This window comes from Planococcus citri, chromosome 2 (assembly GCF_950023065.1).
Source record: "Planococcus citri chromosome 2, ihPlaCitr1.1, whole genome shotgun sequence".
Taxonomy (NCBI): domain Eukaryota; kingdom Metazoa; phylum Arthropoda; class Insecta; order Hemiptera; family Pseudococcidae; genus Planococcus; species Planococcus citri.
This window is the reverse complement of record NC_088678.1, coordinates 83,479,019-83,502,418: the sequence shown is the minus strand read 5'-3', so window position 1 is coordinate 83,502,418 and position 23,400 is coordinate 83,479,019. Positions and strand designations below refer to the sequence as shown.

Sequence of the window (23,400 nt, the reverse complement as noted above, 5' to 3'; positions counted from 1 at the left end):
CCTCAAGAGTGGTTTTTTGGCCAGCTTTTTTCAATAATAAGAAATCCAAAAAAATCAAAATTTTACCGTTTGCGAGGAAATTTTTGAAATTTGCGCGAATTGTAGTATTTTGTCATGAACTAACCCCACGAGGGCGAATTTCGCCATTTCCAGTTATTCTGGGGCCTTCCTTTAATTTTTGGATATTTTTATTATGAAAAAACCTGATCAAAAACCCACTCTTGAGGTGTCCCCTCCAGAATCGGCTCAAATGTGGATAAATTCGTTAAACAGGTCGAGTATAACAGACAGCTCGATTTTTAGCTGCCCAGCTTCATATTCACGCCTTCAGGAGCAAATTGAAAACTCTGGAGAAATTGAAAAATCGTACTGGAGGCTCCAGAATGGCTGGAAATAGCGGAATTCGGCCTCAGGGGGTTTATTGTGTTCGAAATACAGCGATTCGCGCAAATTTCGAAAATTTCCTCGCAAACGGTAAAATTTTGATTTTTTTGGATTTCTTATTATGAAAAAAGCTGGTCAAAAAACCACTCTTGAGGTGTCCGCTCCAGAATTGGCTCAAATGCGGATAACTTCGTTAAACAGGTCGAGTATAACACACTACTCGATTTTTAGCTGCCCAACTTCATATTCACGCCTTCTGGAGCAAACTGAAAATTCTGGAGAAATTGAAAAATAGCGCTAGAGGCTCCAGAATGGCTGGAAATGACGAAATTTGGATTTGGGGGGTTAATATCAGTTTTAGGATTTCTTTGAACATTTTTACTGATCAAGTACGTACTTTTTAAAAAGAAGCATAAATCGCCAAAATAATCCATTTTGGATTTTCAAAAATTCGCCAAAAATCGAAAAATGAACTTGGGCAGCTGAAAATTTGGATTTGGGGTTTTAGAACATGCTCTTTCCAAAAATCGCGGTCCCGTTCAAATCGGAGGCGGACACCTCAAGAAGGTTCCCTTGTGAGTTCGAGTGAAATTTTGGCAAAAAGATAAAAATAATTGTCCGAAAAATCGAAATTTTGAGACCTTTGGGCCACTGTTGGGCCCGTAGTTTTGCGATTGGCAGCTATAAATTTTATGGTCGGTTATTCTCGAGGTCCACTTACTTGGAAAAAAATCAGGTCAAATCGCTCACTGCACAAGGTTTCCTTGTGAGTTCAAAAACCTTTTTTTTTTCAAAATTCGAAGGAGACATACTTATGCCTTAAATTAGGGATTTTTATTTGTTTCTCAAAAAAAATGCACCAAAAGTGCAACGCTGATTCAGCTTGAAATGACCCTTGTTATAAATTCACGCTACGTAGGTCCTTCTGGGAAATTATTCTAGTTAGTATCTTTACAATTTCACTACGTTCGTTGAACGAGACCTCAAAATTACAGCAAGGCAGGCTCCCAGTGTACGAACGTGTTCGAGTGCAACAAGACAATTGCATTCGACGAGTATGAATACGTACATTACATTACGTACTCGTATGTACATCTACATACATAGGAGCATACTAGCGTGCTACTTAGACGTACGAGTATCGCATAAATATGTACGTACATTTAACGTAATGTGCAACTTATATTATTTGCTTGTGTTTCGCAGGACGTAAAAGCTGTTCTAACGCATTCCATTCATAGTACGTTGAATTCGGTAGGAGGCGTGCAAGTTTTGTTTCCTTTATTTTCGCAGTTAGATTTACCAGTGAATAGTAGCGAAAGACGAGATTCGACTTTATGGTAATGTAGCTTTCGTACATACAATGATAATGCCATATTGTAGCACGTCGTACTGTACTGTAGAATGTGTAATTGACTGTCCCTCTTTCACCTGGCTGGATGGGAATGGCGGCGCAAGGCGCATTTACCATTGTCGTCGTTTAATTACTCGCTTTCAAATTACAGCGCCAAATTGCTCGGCTTCATATGCGAATTAGTGGAAATCTCGCCTACTGTGCAGCAGCATATGATACAGAATCGCGGTTTCCTAGTTATTAGCTACATGTTGCAAAGACTGTCACGCGACCATCTCACAATGGACGTGCTAAATTCATTTTTACAACTTACCAAACATTTTATTACGTGTCTTTCGTCGAATAGCGAATTATTGTTGAAACAGGTGAGTGTGAAGAGCATCGATCGTCGCAAGAGCTAGATGCTAGATTTTCCGTATTATATCGTGTCTAATTTTATTTTATCGCTATTTTCGCGCAGTTATTGGATCATATTTTATTCAATCCGGCCTTATGGATTTATACCCCTGCTCAAGTTCAAATACGCTTGTATTCGTATTTGTCGACGGAATTCCTCGCCGATACGCAAATCTACTCGAATGTCAGACGAGTGTCGACTGTTTTGCAAACCATGCATACCATCAAGTATTATTATTGGGTTGTGAATCCGAGACAGAAGAGCGGAATTACGCCTAAAGCCATCGGTACGTTTGGAAACGCTCCTTAATGTGCGGCGAGCCTTACTTTCGAGTGCTTGAAACCTAATCGACTGTACCTATTTCCATTTTAGATGGTCCGAGACCTTCGCAGAAAGATATCGTCACAATTAGATCGTATATTTTGCTATTTTTGAAACAGTTAATGATGCTCGGAGTTGGCGTCAAAGAAGACGAATTACAAAGCATATTGAATTACTTGTCCACCGGTACGAAAATAAAATATTCTTGTTTAAATTTTCTACGAAAAAAAAAATCTCTACCTCTTAATGAGGAAATAATTTTTTTTTTGCAGTCCACGAAGACGAAAATCTTCACGATATCTTACAAACCCTTATCACATTGATGGCTGATCACCCGGCTGCCATGATACCAGCATTTGATCTGAAACACGGAGTACGAGTTGTGTTCAAATTGTTGGCATCGGAAAGTCAGTTGATCAGATTGCAAGCGTTGAAGTTACTAGGCTTCTTTTTAAGTCGCAGTACACACAAGTGCGTTGAAATTAATCTTTCGTTAATACTTTAATGGTTGTATTATTTTTCATATTTTACATTCTTGTTTGATTATTAGGCGAAAATACGACGTCATGAGTCCTTACAATTTATACACGTTGCTCGCCGAGCGATTACTGATGCACGAGAATTCCTTAACGTTACCTACGTACAACGTATTATACGAGGTGAGATAATTAAAGTCGAAGAAAATATCGTCTAAATAGGCGAGAAAATTTAGCTTAATTTTTCTCAGAAAATTTAGAAAAAATCAGCTATTCTTGGATTGGGGTGTGACCATACACGAAATTCGTCCGTAGTTTTTTTTGTATTTTATTGAAAATTTTCCAACGATTCTTTTTTCAAGAAAAAACCTCCCTTGGTCCTGCCAGCTATCTTATTCGTCTCGTACGAAGCCATGAAAGTTGAAAAACATTTTAAAATATGGAACAAATCGAACGCCTGAGAAAAATGTTCGAAAATTGTCCATTGCTGTGCCAGAATTTTAAATAATCTATGATCCTCCCAAATAAATCTAAAAAATTATAAAAAAATTGAAGTCTGAATTATTTTTTGAAAATTTTTCATTTTTGGTCAGAATCCATTTAAATTACTCATTTTTTGAGGAAAAATCTCCTTCGATCCCTCAAACAATATTGGCCCCTCTGTGTGAAACCTTCACCAATCCCAAGTTAAAAAAGTGAGCCATTCGTGCTGATTCCTGATTGAAATAATTATATAGACTCGTTGATCAATAGTCCATTTTTATTGTGAGAAATTGTTTAAATATTCGTTCAAAGATTCGAATTACACAATTTTATGTTGCAGATTTTGACCGAGCATATCAGCCAGCAAATTCAATACACGCGACATATGGAGCCAGAAAATGGTTACAGACTTGAAAATCCGATGATCTTGAAAGTAGTAGCTACTTTAATCAGGCAATCAAAACAAACCGATCAACTGTTGGAAGTGAAGAAATTATTTTTATCCGATATGACAATCCTATGTAATAACAATCGTGAAAATCGACGCACTGTTCTACAAATGTCGGTTTGGCAGGTAAATAATTCTCGATACGGGGTTTTCCTTTTTGCCTTGAATTTAAAAAAAACTTGATCAAATAATTTCAACTGTTTTTTTTTTTTTTTTTCTGCAGGAATGGTTGATCGCCATGGCGTATATCCATCCGAAAACTTTGGAAGAACAAAAAATTAGCGACATGGTGTACAGCCTGTTTCGTATGTTACTGCATCATGCTGTGAAACACGAATATGGCGGATGGAGAGTCTGGGTTGATACGTTAGCTATTGTTCATTCCAAAGTGAGTACGAACGGAGACATTGAAGCATGTTTATGTGCTAAAGAAGTATCACTCATACGCATTCGTCTTATTTGCAATATTTAGGTTTCGTACGAAGAATTCAAATTGCAATTTGCTCAAATGTACGAACATTACGAACGTCAACGGAGCGATAATATCACCGATCCGCAAGAAAGGCAGCAGAGACCAATCAGTACGATATCAGGTTGGGAAAATCCTTCCTATCTATCGGCGGTACAACATTATCATCAAAATGTGAGTTTCATCTTTCATTATACCGTACAGTTGATCACGTTTAAAAAATAATTCGATCGTATTTTTTTCTTCACATTCGCAGAATGTAGACGAAAATCTCCCTATGGAAGCTGCAAATCGTCCATCCATAACGCAAGTACCAGAAGATTACGACGAAAACGCCGCTGTAGTTGCCAATTCTGTCGCTGAAGACGAAAAACACTCGCCAATCGTTGAAGAAACGCCAGTTCTGAACGGACAGCAATCGCCAAATTTCGAACCCGCGTATCCGGAATGTGCGATTGAAAATCACGCCATGTACGAAAATTATTCGTCTTCGCAGACCGATATCCATTCGACGCCGGAACACGTGTCTTCTGGTAAATGCGACAGCGAAAACGAACAACCAGAAGTTGCCGGCGAAATTGAAACGGAAGCTGAAAAAGAAGAAAAAGCTGAAACCAATGCACCTTCTGAACCGATAGAAAGTGTAAAATCTCAAGAAATGGAAATAGAAACAGATTCTACTTTAGAATTAGCCGAAGTAGCTGAAGTAGCTAAAGATGAAACGGAAGTTCAAAATGAGCAAATTCAAAACGTCACTACGGAATCGATCTCAGATCCTCTGGATGCTAAACCTAACGTCGAACAAACCCATTTGAAACCGGTTACCGTTCACGTTACTGATAAGGAAATATTAGATAGCGATAATTCGGAAGTATTTTTGACACCGACTGAAATCAACGACGTCGACAAAAAGGATAATTACGTTGCCGACGCCGTAGCGGTGAAATACGACGATTCGGAACAGCCAAATTCGCCTAAAACTAAGCTTCCCGATGAAGATTCGAAGCCAGTCATCGCCAACGGATACGATGACCCAGATAGTGATAACAATGCCGAAAAGGAACCTTTCAACGATGAAGATGAAGCCTCCAAAACTGAACCAATTGCCCAAATTATCGATACCGAATCAGCCGACGAAGCTAAAGAACTGGTTGTCCCAGTCGTTGTAGAAGAAAATCATGTTGAAAAAGAAGCTACAGAAACAGAAACGCAAGAAAAGTCGTGTTGTCAGGAATCTGAACCAGTTGATGCGGTACCCGAATCACCGCTGCATATTGAGGCCTGCTGTCAAGCTAATTCCGATGCTGTTGTAGACGACACTGTTGAGAAATTCGAAGAACGACCAGAGTCCGCCAAGGATTCCGTATCGACTTATTCAGAGCAGTGTTCGCCCGAAATACAACATAATCGCGAACCTTGCGCTGTAAACGATGACCTCAAAAATGGCGGTCTATCGGAAAGAGAGGAAATTGAAGAAACAGCTTATGTAAATGAGAATGACATGTGCGAAAATGACAGATGTAGGGAATATCCGCCTTCGGAAGGTACGAATAGTCGCATTATTGTACGATGCGGATTGCTCTTGATTTAATGGTTGAAATTATTTGTTTCAGAAGGTAAAATAAAGGAAGGTTCCAATGAAAACGGTTCTCGCCCCATGTTTAGTCCTGGCCCGTCTAGACCGCCTTTCAGAATTCCAGAGTTTAAATGGTCGTACATTCATCAGAAACTTTTATCCGATATTTTGTATTCGTTGGAAACTGATATTCAAATGTGGAGAAGGTACTGTATTATTAATTGACCACGAAAAATATTTCGATTCATCTCAACGACCTGTACTTTTACTAATTTATGTATTTTTTAATTCTTCATTCGCAGTCATTCAACCAAAACAATATTGGATTTCGTTAATAGCAGCGAAAATGCAATTTTTGTTGTGAACACGGTGCATTTAATATCTCAGTTGTCCGATAACCTGATCATTGCTTGCGGTGGATTGTTACCTTTATTAGCTTCGGCTACTTCTCCAAATGTGAGTTATTTTGATACCTAATTAACGGTCAGCTATCTCAACTCAGAATTTCAAATTTTGGTAATTTTTTTCAAAATTCTAAGAGGGTAGCATAATGCCCAGAATTGAATGAAATTTTTTCAAAGTTGTTAAAATTCAGATTAAATATTTTAAAAATAGATAAGTATGCTCTGAAACATTGTAAATTGATGTATTTTTTTCAAGTTTTTAAAAATCTGATACCTACCTGTATCTACAATGTTGAAATATCCGGGAATATGACACGAGATCAAAATTTCAACAGTTGACCATTTATAATGACGAGAATTTATCGCATATTTTTTCCAATTTTTTAAAATTCAAACATTACTTTTTGCAGAACGAATTGGATGCCATGGAACCAACCCAAGGTATGCCGATCGAAGTAGCCGTTTCATTCCTGCAGCGTTTAGTTAACATGGCCGACGTTCTAGTATTCGCCAGTTCGTTAAATTTTGGCGAATTAGAAGCCGAAAAAAATATGTCGAGTGGAGGTATCTTAAGGCAATGTTTGAGACTGGTAATTAACCGAATTTTCTCCTTCGTTAGGTACCTACGTATTTTTTGTTACGTGAGCTGATTTCAAACTTACCTCGCCATTTCCAGGTTTGTACGAGCGCCGTTCGTAATTGTTTAGAGTGCAAAGAACGCAACAACACCTACGTGCCTATTCATTTTTCTCATAATAATATCGGTAAACCGTCCTTTGTAAATTCGTTAGTACGAGGGGCCCATGCATCTCCAAAGGTGAGCTAGAAACGTTTGCGTTTATTTCAACTCGAATTCGATTTCACCGAATGCGTGCGTAATTGAAATATTTTCCGTAGGATATCGTCGAAAGTGTTACCTCACAAACTAGTCCAGTTCGCGATCCGGATAAATTATTACAAGATATGGATGTGAACAGATTACGAGCTGTAGTTTACCGAGATGTGGTAAGCTAATCAGGGCTTCGAATAAAGTAACAAAATTGCATAAATATTTGCGATAATGATATTATTGTACTTTTCTTTTTTAGGAGGAGACTAAACAAGCTCAGTTTTTGGCTTTGGCTATCGTGTACTTTATATCGGTGCTGATGGTTTCAAAGTACAGAGATATTCTCGAGCCACCGTCCGTCACTCAACATGCTTCCGTAAATCAGAATAACATTTCGACCGCTATTAACGGTCCGTTTTTGAATAACGATCATTCCACACGTGAGTATAGCTGGATATTGTTGTTGGTTATTTTTTTTCGCGTTTAGAAGGAAAATGATTAGCATCGTAAACAAGTATTATACCAAGTTAGAATTATTCGTACTCGTGATAAGAATCAGTGCAGCGTATTCGAGTTAACCTATCTTCTCTAATACGATGTTTATGTTTTTTAACTAGATTGTATGAATAATAACACTATAGGCGGAAGACCATTATTTCCACAGTGGTCTAACCACGTTTACCCACAATTTCTTCCCAGTTCGCATCCCCATTCTTGTCACAATACATACCCTGTCACATCTACCTTGCCTTCACAACCTGTTAATCATAGAATTGCTACGAGGCATTACTCGGCACCTATAAATCACTCAGGTTAGAAGATATCTATTGTAGATGTAGCCTTGTAGCGAGCTATGGCGTTTCAGCAAAGACGTTTCAACTTCTGTCATTGCGTAGCTCAAGCTGTCGCCGTTTTTATTGCTGCTGCTTTCGTCTGCGTTCGAAATTTTTGCGCACTTTTAGTTCCTTAGCTTCCCACGTTTTTTTCCCTTATGAATGATCGATTCTTTCGAAAACTCGTATTCGCCTGTAACTATTTTTACAGTTATTTGATGAGCGAATATTGGCGAATTCTGCTAAAATCACTCCAATTCTCTGGCTTAGATTTGCTAAATTCTGGAATATTTAAAGGCAACGTGTCAAAAAAACCTCCAAATTTAAAATTTCAGTCACTGAAATGCATTCCTTGATTTTTGGAAAAAAATTTTAAATACACAAAAAAATCTTTAGAATCCTTAATCTGGAATTTGCTAAAAGTGTGCATTTTTCGATTGAACTTGGTCGAAAGAAGGTGTAATCCAAAATTTTAGCTGCCTGAATCAATATCCAGCGGTTCTGGAGAATGGTTAAAATTCCTGGAGAAACCCAATTTTGCACTGAAGACTCCAAAACGTCTCCAATTTGAAGAAAATGCATTCGGGAGGTTCGTTTTAGGTGCCTACGTAGACACCAAAATTTCAATTTTTCAACCATTAATGTCGAAATTTCACATTTTTATTTTTTCACTTTAAATATTTTTACAGTTTCAAAAATTCGCCAAAAATCGAGAAATGAACTTCGGAAGCTTTAATTTTGGATGTAGGACTCTTTTCACCTCTCTGTTCTTTCCAAATATCCAAAAAATTTCAAATTCGAGGTGGGGAGTTTGAATGGTTTCCTTGTGAGATGAACTAAAATGTGTTTTCTTGCTGCAAAATGCGTGCAAATTTTCGTTCTCTATTTCACTCATTGATTGGAGTTTTCTTCAAACAGTTTGATGTTGCTTTTCCTTCGTGTTTTATTTTTCTTTCACTATTTTTCAGAGGTTTGCTGTGTATTTTTTTTTTTTTTTGGCCTTGACGTACTTTTCTATGTAGATTGGCATGATTTTGATTTTCACCATTATTGTTTTACTGTCACCTGATTTCTTTTGTTTTTTTTTCCAATTTGAATAATGTAGCAATATTTTAGCAATGATATGCTAATACCCTGCAATTAGAAAATTTAGTTGTTGGTTCATTTTCAAGAGTTCTAAATTTTTATTGAAAACATTCGTAGATTTTTTTCTTCAATTTTGTGACAAACTTTTTCAAAACTGTCCATTTATCTCGAATCAAATTATATTTTTGTCGATGGTTTTTCTATCGTTTGTATTATTGTTGGTGTTGAAGCAGCAGTCGCAATGGTGGTTGGCTCCCAAGCCGAAGGCGAAGAAGAAGACGATGAAGACGAAGAAGAAGAGGAAGAAGAAAACGAAGGGGTTACAGATGATAATAATTCGTCTGTGCATACCGAAACAGCGATAGCGTCTTCAAACAAGGTAGATATCGTTCGTTAATTTATAATTAATTTCGTTTAAATTTCAGCTTTGTGAATGAAACGCGCATTTCTACTTTTTTTTTTACGCAAATTGTTTTAGGTGTAACTTTTTTTCATTCGTATAATTCCGCAGTTTTTTGTATGTAGATGATAGTTTAACCGTACGTTGTAAATACGATAATTATTATTAATTGGAAAATGTGGGGTTACCAGCTAACCACTTGTGTAATGATTATTGAAATTGAGAGAAACAATAGGTAACGGAAGTTGTAACGATTCGAGTACCGAATTATCACTACGAGTATACATATTTTGAAGGGAATAATTTTCTGAAGTGTAGTTGTTGGTAGGATTTTCATATCATGAATAATTTTCAAGTACCTATCGTATTGCGAAATGAAACGCACGTAGATAGATTTTACGATGTACGAGTATTAATTTTCGTAATTATCCATTTTGTCTCCCGTAATACTTTTACTCGTAATATGGTATTGGTAACTGGTATAATGCATGCGATTTTTAATTTATCCTTATTGATTTGTTGTTTATCCGTAACGTGGGAAATAGAAACATAGAACTAAGTGCAACGATGTTAACCATAACACGGAAATTCGGAAATACGCATGTCTTACTAAACATCCGTTAAATAACAAGGTAGGATTTGGATATCCTTATTGTTTACCTACACTCTCACACATGTAGAGGTATACTTTTCACCAAACCATTTACTACTTGTATGTTGTATATCTACTCGTCGTAGTCGTAGTACAAAATACTGTATTTCTCTAAGTACATAATATGTATATCTGTAATATTTGCCGACACTCATTTGGCGAGTGCACCAACGGTAAAGTAGTATCGAAGATGCAATACCTAGATCTATAGGTTGTACATTTATAGGTTATTATATTTGCGCACGCACCTACTCTTAGGTAGTGTTTGCCAAACATCGATATTTACAGTCACTTAATTTGTGAAAAAACGAATTAGAAAAATTCGACGAAAGCATTATTTATTTCATCGCTTCAGTTCATTATTTTGAGTTGAAAATGCGAGATTATGGGTGGAAAAAATTCGAAAATAATGGAAATGTGATTTTTGCAGAGTTGCTGTTCCGATGAAATCACCTCGCCTTCGAGCTCGCAACCAGTCAGCGATGTAGAGAGTAACGTGGCTAACGATACAGAGGCCAACAAACCATCACCATCGCCGAATGCAATGGCCGACGAATCGTGGACCGAGGTCAATCTCAACGACGACGATGATTCCAGAATTAATTCCTCCTCTGTCGCTCATATGAATGGTAAGGAGTTAGTACATATTTTATCAACGTATTTTACTCGATCGTAAAATTTTGCGCGATTATTTGGTTTTTTCAGAAGCAGGTGGCCCCAGTAATGTTGATCAACAAAGAGGCGAAAAAATTCGGGGTGAGATTTCGGTCGTGAAATTGGCCCCTGCGGAAGGACCTCCGTTAATGACGCAAGTACCGCAAACGCTCGCCGAAGAGTTACCAATGAAAAATATGACGTTGCCGGCGTCCGCTCCTAGTCGTGAAGCGTCTTTAACGCAGAAACTCGAGACTGCTTTGGGATCAGTGTGTCCGTTGTTGAAAGAAATCATGGTCGATTTTGCCGGATTTTTGTCAAAGACGTTGATCGGATCTCATGGACAAGAATTGCTCATCGAAGGTAAAGGTGAGTTACCGGAGAGTGCCAATAAATGTACAATTTTAAAGGGTATTCGTCATCCTTTCAGAAGGAAATGTTTGAATCAGAACGGATCTGAACATTATCTGGGTCAGATTTTATTTGACCAGATCTAATAGTCCGGCTTATGACAGTGGGAGTAATTGCACACCCCCCCCCCGCCGATCCTCTGGGACAACTTTTTTCTTAAAGGGGACATCCTAAGGAACATTTTAAAGCAAACTTGCCAAAAAAAAAGTTGGCCTTACTTACAAAATAGCGGCCATTTTGATTGACAGATCAGCTGAAATCGCAGTATTGCGTTTTAACATAGGATTTGCACGAACTTTTTCAAACTTTACAAAGGTAGATCGGAAGATCACGCAAAAATTTATCACCTGTCAAAATTTCAAGTGCTGAAGTGGGTTTTTCAATTTTTGGTGAATTTTTTAAAATCGAATTCAGGCCAAAAATGAGGGAAAAATCAAAATTTTACCAAATTGACCAAGAAAGCTAAAATTTGTGTTATACCCTATTTTCGACATGCCAAATCGATTGGAAACGGTTTAAACACATTTTGAGTAGTTCTGGAGCTTCCAGCAGATTTTTGAAACTCAAAATTCCATCAAATTGGAGTTGTAAAGCTAAAATTTATTCTAAAAACTAATTTCAATACGCTACGAAGTACTGCACGTGAATTTCAAGTCGTTTTGGATCCTCCAGCGACTTTTTGGAAATTCTTGAAGCCTCCAGCAGATTTTTGAAACTTTAAATTTTCACGAAATTTCATCAAACTGAGATAGAGAGTCGAAATCTATTCTGCAAACTAATTTTAACACACTCTGAAGACGACTTCAGGTGTGTTCAAGTCATTTTAGAGCCTCCAGCGACTTTTTTGAAAATTACTGGAGCCTCCAGCCGATTTTTGAAACTTGAAATTTTCACAAAATTTCATCAAATGAGGTGGAAATCTGAAATTTACTCTACACTCCAATTTTAACACCTTCTGAAGGCGACTTCAGGTGAGTTTGAGCCATTTTAGATCCTCCAGCGACTTTTCTTGAAAATTACTGGAGCCTCCAGTAGATTTTTGAAACTTGAAATTTCCCCAACATTAATTTATCAAATGTTGTTGGCAAGTTGAAATTTACTTTGAAATTTTGGGGAAATTTCAAGTTTTAAAAATCTACTGGAGGCTCCAGTAATTTTGAAAAAAGTCGTTGGAGGCTCTAAAATGTCTTGAAATCCACCAGAAGTCGTTTTCAGAGTGTGTTAAAATTGGAGTGTAGAGTAACTTTCAGCTTTTCATCTCCATTAATTGATGAAATTTTGTGAAAATTTAAAGTTTCAAAAATCTGCCGGAGGCTTCAGGAATTTTCAAAAAGTCGCTGGAGGATCCAAAACGACTTGAAATTCACCTGCAGCACTTCGTAGCGTATTGAAATTGGTTTTTTGAATAAATTTTAGCTTTACAACTCCAATTTGATGGAATTTTGTGGGAATTTCGAGATTCAAAAATCTGCTGGAGGCTCCAGAACTGCTAAAAACGGGTTGAAACCGTTTCCAATCAATTTGGCATGTCGCAAGTAGGTTATATCCCAAATTTTAGCTTTCTCGGTCAATTTGGTAAAATTTTGATTTTTTCCCTCATTTTTGGCCTAAATTCAATTTTCAAAAATTCGCCAAAAATCAAAAAACCCACTTTAGCACTTGAAATTTTGACAGGTGATAAATTTTTGCGTGATCTTTCGATCTAGCTTTGTAAAGTTTGAAATAGTTCGTGCGAATCCTATGTTAAAACGCAAAATCTGCGATTTCTGCTGACCTGTCAATCAAAATGGCCGCTATTTTGTAAGTAAGGCCAACTATTCTTTGGGCAAGTTTGCTTTAAAATGTTCCTTAGGATGTCCCCTTTAAGAAAAATGTTGTCCCGGAGGATCGGAGGGGGGGGGAGGTGCAATTACTCCTATTGTCATATGCCGGAATATAAGCAGATTCCGATCTGTTCAGAAATCAGATCAAACTAGAAGTTGAAAAAGTGTTATCTGATTTACTCAGATTTCAATCAGATTTGATCGCTTTCCATTGAGTAGATGTTATGATTTGACCTGTTGAGATGAGCACATACCACTATGAAATTAGATGTGTTCTGATCGGGTTCATTTTCTCCTCTGATCGGATCCAATCTTTTCACCTTGACTCTAAAAAATTGAAAAGTTAGTTGTGAAATTTGCTTCAGTTTCAAGTACCCAGAAGGGAAAAGAACGGATTCGATGAGGTCTGAACCGATCTAATCCAATCAAAGCTCTGACTTGATTGGATCAAGTCTGATCTATGATTAGATCTGCTCAAATCAATTTGTATCAGGGAAAGAGGGAGAGAGGGGAATAATTTGACTATCGATACTAGAAACGTTCATTCGTGTTGTTAATTTATTTTTCTACCGATTCTATAGGCTTGTCCACTTTCAAAAATAGTCAATCTGTGGTCGAACTTGTCATGTTGTTGTGTTCTCAAGAATGGCAAAATTCGTTACAAAAACACGCTGGTTTAGCTTTCATCGAATTAATCAACGAAGGAAGGTTAGCTGATTGTTTTTTCAAACACTCGTGTACTTTTTTGTTCGATTTCTAAAATTTTAATCATTTTGTTTTCATTTTTCAGATTATTATCGCATGCCATGAAAGATCACATAGTTCGTGTGGCCAACGAAGCCGAATTTATTCTGAATCGAATGCGAGCTGACGATGTATTAAAACACGCCGATTTTGAAGTAAGCATCATTTGCAATTTCAATTCACTTCATTCGTCATTTTGATCATCTTTTGACAAACTGCTCAAGATTTCCTTTTGAAGTGTCTTTGGCCATTGTGTATAAGTTTTGTTTTACTTCGAACAGGGCCAGTGCGCATCTACCATGTCTGATCGTAGAGACGAAGAAAGAATGTGCGATCATCTAATCACAGCTGCTAGACGACGCGATAACGTCATAGCCAACAGATTATTGGACAAAGTCACCAATATTCTGTCTCACAAACACGGCGCTTGGGCCTATAACGAAGAATCCAGGTAAATCTAATTTTTGATTCTGTAATATCGTCAGACACGTTTACGAGAATCTCCATTCACAAACTGAGCTTTATGTTGAAGCAGAAGAAAAGAATTTTGGAGACTGGATTCGTGGGAAGACGATGCCAGACGACGTAAACGATTCGTTCACAATCCTCGCGGCACAACGCATCCCGAAGCTACCCTGAAAGTTGCGATCGAAAATGGTGCCCCGCAAGACGCCATTCTACAAGCTCGAGATGAATTTCACGCTCATTTGGCCGCGTCTTCGCATCAAAATCCCGCCCAATCCGGCGACTTGTTAGATGACGTTGATTTGATAACAGATGACAGAGATATCGACGTCGATCTAGCAGGTTTGTTAGCAACACTGATTAGTGATTACGAAATGCAATTTTCTATAGTCAGATCAGACGAACGTATTTCTGACCGATTTTTATCTATTTGCAAAGGTCCTGTCAACATGAGCACGAAAGCCAAGTTGATTGCTCCCGGTGTTATGGCTCCTGGTATCATGTCCATCACCTCTACCGAACTATATTTCGAAGTCGACGAAGATGACAGCGAGTTTAAGAAAATTGATACAGAGGTTAGTGGAATATAATTTTATTTTTTTATTTTTATGAAGATTATTCGTTTGGAGCAGACTCGAACGTTTGTTGCGTAATCTGTTGTTGAAAGTGTGCACTGCTCAGTGAGCTGCGTCTATACAAATCATAAAAATGGTTTGAAGATACTGAACTCGAATTCCAAATATTGCTTTAGCTTTGAACCGGAAATCGGTTTCTGAGGTGAGAGTTCGCTTGAAAGTCTTACAGAAGTGTTGAGAGAAATATTTGTGGTTTTTTCCCTAACTCACTCTTATCTCGAAGTTAGTCTTCTTCTGTCTGGAGGAAGTAGTTGTTTCAAAATTTTGACAATTTCTGTGCGGATATCGATGTACATAATATTCATGATGTAATTTATTCGTCGTTCATTTTCAGAAGCATAATGTTAATTTTTTAAACCTTCCATGTTCTTGTAACCGTAGCGTTGAATTGTTAAATTTTTACCCAACCCACCAAGTTGCCCACTTGATAATTATCAAAAACATATGTACCTACTTACGACAAACTGACGTGCATAATAATTTCATCAAAAGTGTAAAAAACGATTAAATATTGGGAGAAAAAAAATTGAAAAGGGAGGCAATTAACATTGTAAATGAATTCTTTTTTATACGGATACAATTACCCAACGAATCGCCTCCGGTGACGAATTCATTCTTGTAAAACTTTGACGCTAATCACTAGTTTCATGGACAATAATTTTAGTGGTTTACTATTACATCGTTATAAGTACGTATTAGTTTTTACTTATTATTTTTTTTCTCTCTCCCTATCTTTCTCCTCAACTTTTTTTTTCTAATTCGGATATTTATTTACGTACGTGTATGCGCGTGGTTTTTTTTTTTTTTTTTCGTTGTTGTTAAACTGGAATATTGTATGGGTAAATTATGCAAAATAACGTGTTTATGCATTTAAATTGTTACAAGTTTACGTACAAGTACAGAATAAGAGAGAACTGTGCGACGTTGTGAGCCGTGTTGGTCGTTACACGTTTTAGTCGGATAGATAGATATGTTTTTTTCCCTCCTTATTCTCTTTTTTTTCTCTCTTGTATGTAAAAGCGAACTCGGTCTATAAATCTTCGAAAGACGACCGCGAATACCAATTAAGATGATTTGATGATGTTTACTTTTGGAAAATTTGAATTATTACGAATTTAATGAAAGCTAAAAGCGACGACCTTTCACACAGCTCTGTGCACGAGTTACTCGTAGGTATACATGTACGAGTCGAGTAGGATAGGTACATACTGGTAGACTCTCGATATTTTTGCTACAATATATATATGGACATAAATGTACCCAGGCTATATCTATTACCTACACTTAGTTTACTTACTTACATTCATCTATTCGGTATTCATTCATTTATCCATTCATTCGCCGAGTTGTTAAAGAAAAGGCGGCACGACCAAGTCGGCGTGGCGATCTATTTGTTGTATGTCTATGCGAGTCGAATCGCTAGCGGGTCGATGCGTTGGGCGTTTAACTTTTAATGTAAGTTATGTTTACATTAATCGTCGCTGCTAGGTACAGGTTTATTGAAATTAAATACGCGAGCAATTAGCATTAAGGTGCAGGCGGGCGGGCGCCAGGCGTGAGTCCGTCATCGATGTAATTATCCACCATACCCGGGCCGCGCCAAGCCTGCGACTAGTTACTCGCGATTAATAAATACACCGACACACGCCTATTCCCCACATGTGTTTGAAGACGAAGAACTATAAGTGCGAAATATTTCAGATTAGATATTTGGGAATTTTTATGCACATTTATTCGAATTGTGACAAACTACATGTAAGAAATCGATCTTTCCTACGTTTTTTCTCTCAAAATTCTACCAACGAAACACTGCAAAAGCTCTTGGCTGTGATTTTTTCTCGTTATTAGGATCTCCTTTCCTTCATAAGACCTCTTGAGATGGGATTCCTGGTCCTAAAGTTGAAACTACGAACTTAATTTTCCTAAAATCACTTTTTAACGATCGCGTTATAAGTCCTGTCCATTTTTCTTCACAAAAATTTTGGAGAGCACTTTTTTTTGCAATTCTGGTATGAAAGCCCTTTTTCAAATGTTATTGCAAAAGCGGGATTTTTTGTCAATTTTGGCAAAAAATCAGGATTTTTTGTCAACTGTGGCTCAAAAGCGAAAATTTCTTGTAATTCTAACAAAAAAAAAACTGGGCTTTTTGGTAATCTTGGTAGAAATTTTTTTTTTGCAATTGTGGCCAAAAAAAAGCAGAACTTTTAAGTAATTTTGTCATTCGGGCAAGATTTTTGATTTTTGGCAGAGGTAGGTTTATTTTTTCAAACTTTCACAAAAAAGCAGCAGTTTTTGGCAATTTTGGCTAAAAGTCAAACTTTTAGGCAGCGTCAAGGCGCATCGGAGCTGACATTTTTCGAAATTCTAGCTTTAAATTGGCGAGAGTTTTAGAAATTTAGGTGTAAAAGTTGAATTTTTTTGATTGGTGATTTGACGTAAAAGCAGAATTTTTTTCAAATTTTTACAAGAGAGTAATGGCTTTTTGGGAATTTCTGGCTAAAAGCTACATTTTTTCAGCAATTGTGGCAAAAAAACAACCTTTTTTTGGCAAGTAAAAACAGCAATTCTTGGCAACTCTAAAAAAAAATGTTGGTACTTTAAAAAAAAAAAAAAACATTTTTTTTGACAATTTTGGAAAAACAGCACTTTTTAGCTACTTTGAAAAAAGCACTTGTTAAAAATTTTGAAAAAAATCAGCTTTTTGTGGTAATTTTTGAGAAAAACCGGCACTTTTTGGCAATTTGAAAAAAAAACTACTTTTTTTTAGCGATTTTGGCACAAAAAATATTTTTTATGGCAATTTTCGAAAAAACCGCACTTTTTGACAATTTTGGAAAAAAGCAGTGGGTACCATACTTTTTCGGCAATTTTGATCAAAAAAAGATGTTTTGATAATTTTGAAAAAAACAGCTTTTTTGACAATTTTGGAAAAAACAGTGCTTTTTGGAAATTTTGAATTTATGTGGTAATTTTTAAAAATTTGTCATGTTTGAAAATACTACTCGCTGAATGGCTAGAACTTTTTGACAACTTTAAAAAGTAGCACTTTTTGGTAATTTTGAAAAAAGAACAGCTTTTTTGGCGACTTTGTGAAAAAAAAACACTTTTTGGTAATTTTAGCTCAAAACGAAATGCAATTCTGGCAAAAACACCAATTTTTTAGAATTTTTTGAAAAAAAGTAAAACTTGTTGATTTTTATTTGTAAAAGCGAAATTTTTTGCCGATGAAGCAGAATTTTTTTAACATTGTAAAAATGTATTTTAATTTTTTTTTTTCAATTTTATCTAAAAAGCAGGACTTATTCGCAGTTTTGGCGTAAAGTTGTGTAATTCTGGTAAAAATACATTTTTTTTTGCAATTTTCCGAACTTTGATCAGAAGGTAGGATTTTATGGAAACTGAAAGTTTGTGGATTAATTGGGAGGAGGGTTGGGGTGCAATGAGTCTCTTTTCTTCTTCTGCTATTATATGTGTTGAAATACATATCAGGGAAATTATATTGGACTCCGGAGGCTCTAAAATGTCTTGAGCCCACCTGAAGTCGTCTTCAGAGGGTGTTAAAATTGGAGTGTAGAGTAAATTTCAGGTTTCCATCTCCATTTGATGAAATTTTTTGAAAATTTAAAGTTTAAAAAATCTGCTGGAGGCTTCAAGAATTTTCAAAAAGTCGCTGGAGGCTCCAAAATGACTTGAAATTCACCTGCAGTACTTCGTAGCGTATTGAAATTAGTTTTTAGAATAAATTTCAGCTTTACAACTCCAATTTGATGGAATTTTGTGAGAATTTCGAGTTTCAAAAATCTGCTGGAGGCTCCAGAATTACTCAAAACGGGTTGAAACCGGTTCCAATCGATTTGGCATGTCGAAAATAGGGTATATCCTAAATTTCAGCTTTCTTGGTCAATTTGGTAAAATTTTGATTTTTCCCCTCATTTTTAGCCAAAATTGGACTTTCAAAAATTCACCAAAAATCGAAAAACGCACTTGAGCACTTGAAATTTTGACAGGTGATAAATTTTTGCATGATCTTTCGATCTACCTGTGTAAAGTTTGAAAAATTTCGTTCAAGTCCTATGTTGAAACGCAAAATCTGCGATTTCGGCTGACCTGCCAATCAAAATGGCCGCCATTTTGTAAGTAAGGCCAACTATTCTTTGGGCAAGTTTGCTTTAAAATGTTCCTTGGGATGTGCCCTTTAAGAAAAAAGTTGTCCCGGAGGATCGGGGGGGGGGATGCAATTACTCCTATTGTCATATGCCGGACTATAGATAGCTGGATGTTGATTATCTGGAGGGGGGGGGTCCGTGGTCCCAAAAAGTGCGTAGAAAACGACATAAAAGGAGCATAACTTTTTTTCGCAATATTTTCCATTTTGTTGTAAATAAATGAAGATCAAATCGCGAGTAATGTTGTACGTTCGCAGTTTCCGGTCTTTTAAGTACATTAAGTACCTACCCATAAAATTATTCGATTCGCGTATAGGTAATCTATATACGAAGGAATAGTCTAATATTTTGTTAGATTAAGGGGGCCAAGAGCTATATTGTGTTACCGTAAACTGGGGTAACATTGAAGGATTTTTCAGTATTTTTTATGTTTAGAGGTATAAATGGCGGAGGTAGGGGAAATGTGTGTGGTGCTTTTGATAAAGCTATGTCAGCACTACGTTTTGGCGGTTACAGAAGTTGCCTACCTTTTTCCTGTCAAGCGCAAGAGCCAAAAGAAGTGCCCTTCAAAGTTACCCAGCGTTTGGGGTAACTTTGAAGACCCCTTGAAATGTGCTTCAATCAAGGTCAAAAATTATCAAAAACATGAGTATTCACTTTTTGGTCACTTTATACGCGTCAAGCACTTACAAAATGATCCATATTCACAATTGAATTTATGAAAGAGTGCTCCAAAATGATAATTTGGAATTTTTCTAGTTTTCAGGCGTTTTTCATGCATTTTGGCCAATTTGACCAAATTTTATGATTTTTTAATGATTTCAGAGCTGTTTTTCAAGTTTTCACATCGTTTTTAACAAGTTTACAAGCATTTTCATGCATTTTTGTCCAATTTTACCAAAATTTCATGATTTTTTTATAGACTTCAAAGTTACCCCAGTTTGAATATTATTTTTTTACTCCTCAGGGAACAACTTTGGCACATGAACAAATGCGCTAATTTATAGTCGGGAGATGTACCAACACATCTATAATGTCACTTGACTCGTTCTTTGAAAATTCAAAATTCCAGACACCAAGCTTTTCATGTTAATTAAAATTGATAAAAACAGCACTTTTTTTCGCTTGCTTTTTCACTGGTGTTGGAACCTCTAGTTGAAAATGATAACATAGGAAAAATAATCGCCAAAGTGTACTCTATCCATTCCCGGTGTCAGAATTGTTCCATACTTCATAGTTCCACCGCCATGGAGCATAATATGATGAAAAACCGCACCCTTCAATGTTACCCCGCGATTTCAATGTTACCCCAGTTTACTACCACATAGACAGACCTAGACAACTGGTTTCGCCCACCGAAATCAACGTTTTATTAGATGTATAACTACAAATTCTACGTATGTGTATCTAGTATAGTATACGTATAGCTTAGCATAGTATACATATTCGATCATAGATATGTATGTATTACGTTGGACTATACGTGGGACCCGACTGTTAACGCTCGGTATGTTACCACATTCATCAGTATTCAATGATCACCGCATTCGGGAACCGCGGGGGTCAATTTCACTGTCATGCAGCGAGGTAGCATAGCGCCGCTCCATCGCCCCATCGCCGTACTCTTTTGGCCCATTGCACGCGTGTATAACTAAGGCGGCGGCGGCGAGCGATGATGGTAAAAATCACCCTACTCCGGGCAATGTTTACTTTACTCTCTTTAGGCGTACTTCTCACTGAGCCAGTGAAATATTTCCAATTATTTAACCATCTATATAATAAACAAGTTGCAGCCGCGTGTTTGGAGCGATTTTTTTTTCATCTTGAATCGCCTGTTGTGGTCGATGATCGGTGTCACGTGAGGACGCTGGGAGATTTCTTATTCTACGCGAATTTCAAACCAAAGGTATGTGCGCGTACATTTGTCCTTAAATGACCCGGGTGTGTGTACGTACAATGTACATTCGTATGTTATGAATTTCCTGCAAACAATTCCATTTTCACCCCTCAATATACGTACGACAGAACGAGGTTGGTAATGTTGTTGGCGGGCTATTGTTTTCGAATGTTTTGAATACTTAACCCTTTCCTGTTTTTATTCGATTTTAACACGATTTGCAAACCTTTAGCCTTTTACCCTTGTAATTTCATTTCCTCCTGTTTTCTTTTCTTTCGACGCTCTGTTGTTCTTTTTTCGCAATTCAGTGTTTTGTATTCGTACAGCTTACTTAGAGAGACTTTCAAAGCATCGATTCGTCATTCAGAGATTTGATGGAATTTTCGGTCTAATTTCTATCAGAGCATGTCCTGCGATTCTATTGAAAAAATTTGTTCTTGAATAAAGGCTGATTTCAAACTTCATCTGCATGATATTATTATTTTTTTTACTTTTTGAATCATTTTTAAGCTTTCACAATTTTTTTTGACGTATTCGTGTTTCACACAATTGTTGTAATATTTTCTCTATTTTTTGTGCAATATTTTTCAATTTTTTTGACCAATTTTACGCTGCTGTGGATTTTACCACGTATTAATTTGATTTATTTTTCAGTGAGTCATTCGTGAGATGAAATTATCAATTCATTTGAGGGAATCATTCGTGACCGAATTGATTAATTTTTTGGCGAATCATTCGCGTACGAATAGATTCATTTTGAGCGAGTCATTCGCCAACGAAGTGATTAATTTCATTAATTTCCGAGTCGATTCGTTCGCGAATGATTCGCCAAAAATTAATCGATTCGTTCGCGAATGATTCACCAAAAGTAATTCAATTCGTTCGCGAATGATTCACCAAGTTTTTCAGTTCGTTCGCGAATGATTCACCAAAAATTCATCGATTCGTTCGCGAATGATTCGCCAAAATTGATTCAATTCATTCGCGAATGATTCACCAAAATTGATTCAATTCGTTTGCAAATGATTCACCAATAATTCATCGATTCGTTCACGAATGATTCGCCAAAATCGATTCAATTCGTTCGCGAATGATTCACCAAAATTGATTCAATTTGTTCGCGAATGATTCACCAAGATTTTCAGTTCGTTCGCGAATGATTCACCAAAAATTCATCGATTCGTTCGCGAATGATTCACCTAAACTAATTCAATTCGTTCGCGAATGATTCTCCAAAAATTATTTAATTCGTTCGCGAGTGATTCACCAAAAGTTATTCAATTTGTTCGCGAGTGATTCGCCAAGTTTTTCAGGTCGTTCGCGAATGATTCACCAAAAGTTATCAATTCGTTCGTGAATGATTCACCAAAAATTATTCAATTCGTTCGCGAATGATTCACCAACAAATTAATCAAATCGTTCGCGAATGATTCACCAAGAAATCAATCAATTTGTTCACTCACCAATCGTTTGTAATCACTAATCAGATCAATTCTATACAAAATATTTCTGAGTGCTTTTTTTTTGTATTAATGTTCCATTGACTTGCCCTAAATCGCTTCCTATCCATTTCTTAAATACAACGTTTCTCCCCAATTTCTGGTAAATTTTTTAACGAAGCTTGATATCCCCATGCCCAGTGTAAAAGCGGCGTTGTGGGCCTTCGTGAAATCGACCTATCGTGTTTAATAGTCACGCATATTGTTTTCACTAACTGATAGAACTGGCCGACCATATATCACGATCGAGTTTGCCGAGTATATGCTGTACTTATTTGAAATAATTTTCATATCATAGATAGGTAAGGTATAACCAGGCATTCGTGTTTATTCGTCTTTCCTCTCGCCCTTACTTACGCGTATTCTTTTACTGGCGGTTGCTGCGGATAAACCGATGCCGATACCGGCTCGATGTTATTATCGCCGTTTTTTTTCCTCTCAGATATACGTATTTTAATTGTTATTTATTTTTAATTTGTTTGTTTTTTTTTTATTTAGTGGTATAGTTGCGCGTTGCTTGCTGGTTTTTGTGTGTGTGTTGTGTACATATATAAGTAATTGATTATTAAGCGATGGTTTTTAGCGGTGCGCTTGTATTACTGACATGAGTACGCTGTAGCGCCTCTTCCTATACCAGTTTTTCATCTCGTTCGAAATGATTTATGTATCTTATAGCCGGCAGGGGTCACGCATCAGTCACCCTTTTTTCTTCTTCTTTTTCTTTTTTTTCGCGTCCTTCCTTCTCTTTCCCTCGCTGCGCAGTTTAGTGTTCTTAAACCAATATATTATTTACTATATGGCTATGTGTATGTAGATGTACGCTATATACATATCTATAAAGTTTATATTTTCATTCAGAGATTCAGGCGAACTGAAGTGAAAGATGAGCGTATAACATGCTGCACCATGCCACGCCATACCACCCATCTCTTCTTATTCATTTTTTCATTTTTACGTCATCACGTGTTCGTATTTATGTATTAGATGGATCTAC

General features: G+C 36.8%; 1 protein-coding gene across 12 annotated transcripts in view; it reads left to right on the top strand.

The window, feature by feature from the left end:
- The window catches only part of rg (rugose), a 179,152-nt gene that overhangs the window by 59,041 nt on the left and 96,711 nt on the right, over nucleotides 1-23,400 (top strand). For 7 of the 12 annotated variants that reach the window (XM_065353646.1, XM_065353652.1, XM_065353649.1 and 4 more), the window contains 26 exons: nucleotides 1,591-1,724; nucleotides 1,890-2,103; nucleotides 2,199-2,421; nucleotides 2,508-2,642; nucleotides 2,729-2,927; nucleotides 3,007-3,115; nucleotides 3,756-3,989; nucleotides 4,087-4,251; nucleotides 4,336-4,506; nucleotides 4,589-5,876; nucleotides 5,946-6,114; nucleotides 6,211-6,364; nucleotides 6,723-6,902; nucleotides 6,989-7,129; nucleotides 7,210-7,317; nucleotides 7,401-7,581; nucleotides 7,759-7,953; nucleotides 9,294-9,439; nucleotides 10,006-10,092; nucleotides 10,543-10,741; nucleotides 10,818-11,135; nucleotides 13,582-13,708; nucleotides 13,791-13,899; nucleotides 14,026-14,195; nucleotides 14,277-14,551; nucleotides 14,648-14,784. In XM_065353646.1, the coding sequence (XP_065209718.1) occupies nucleotides 1,591-1,724; nucleotides 1,890-2,103; nucleotides 2,199-2,421; nucleotides 2,508-2,642; nucleotides 2,729-2,927; nucleotides 3,007-3,115; nucleotides 3,756-3,989; nucleotides 4,087-4,251; nucleotides 4,336-4,506; nucleotides 4,589-5,876; nucleotides 5,946-6,114; nucleotides 6,211-6,364; nucleotides 6,723-6,902; nucleotides 6,989-7,129; nucleotides 7,210-7,317; nucleotides 7,401-7,581; nucleotides 7,759-7,953; nucleotides 9,294-9,439; nucleotides 10,006-10,092; nucleotides 10,543-10,741; nucleotides 10,818-11,135; nucleotides 13,582-13,708; nucleotides 13,791-13,899; nucleotides 14,026-14,195; nucleotides 14,277-14,551; nucleotides 14,648-14,784 (5,568 nt within the window). The remainder of the gene's footprint in view (nucleotides 1-1,590; nucleotides 1,725-1,889; nucleotides 2,104-2,198; nucleotides 2,422-2,507; nucleotides 2,643-2,728; nucleotides 2,928-3,006; nucleotides 3,116-3,755; nucleotides 3,990-4,086; nucleotides 4,252-4,335; nucleotides 4,507-4,588; nucleotides 5,877-5,945; nucleotides 6,115-6,210; nucleotides 6,365-6,722; nucleotides 6,903-6,988; nucleotides 7,130-7,209; nucleotides 7,318-7,400; nucleotides 7,582-7,758; nucleotides 7,954-9,293; nucleotides 9,440-10,005; nucleotides 10,093-10,542; nucleotides 10,742-10,817; nucleotides 11,136-13,581; nucleotides 13,709-13,790; nucleotides 13,900-14,025; nucleotides 14,196-14,276; nucleotides 14,552-14,647; nucleotides 14,785-23,400) is intronic. The other 5 variants (XM_065353655.1, XM_065353647.1, XM_065353648.1 and 2 more) reach the window with 4 other exon arrangements.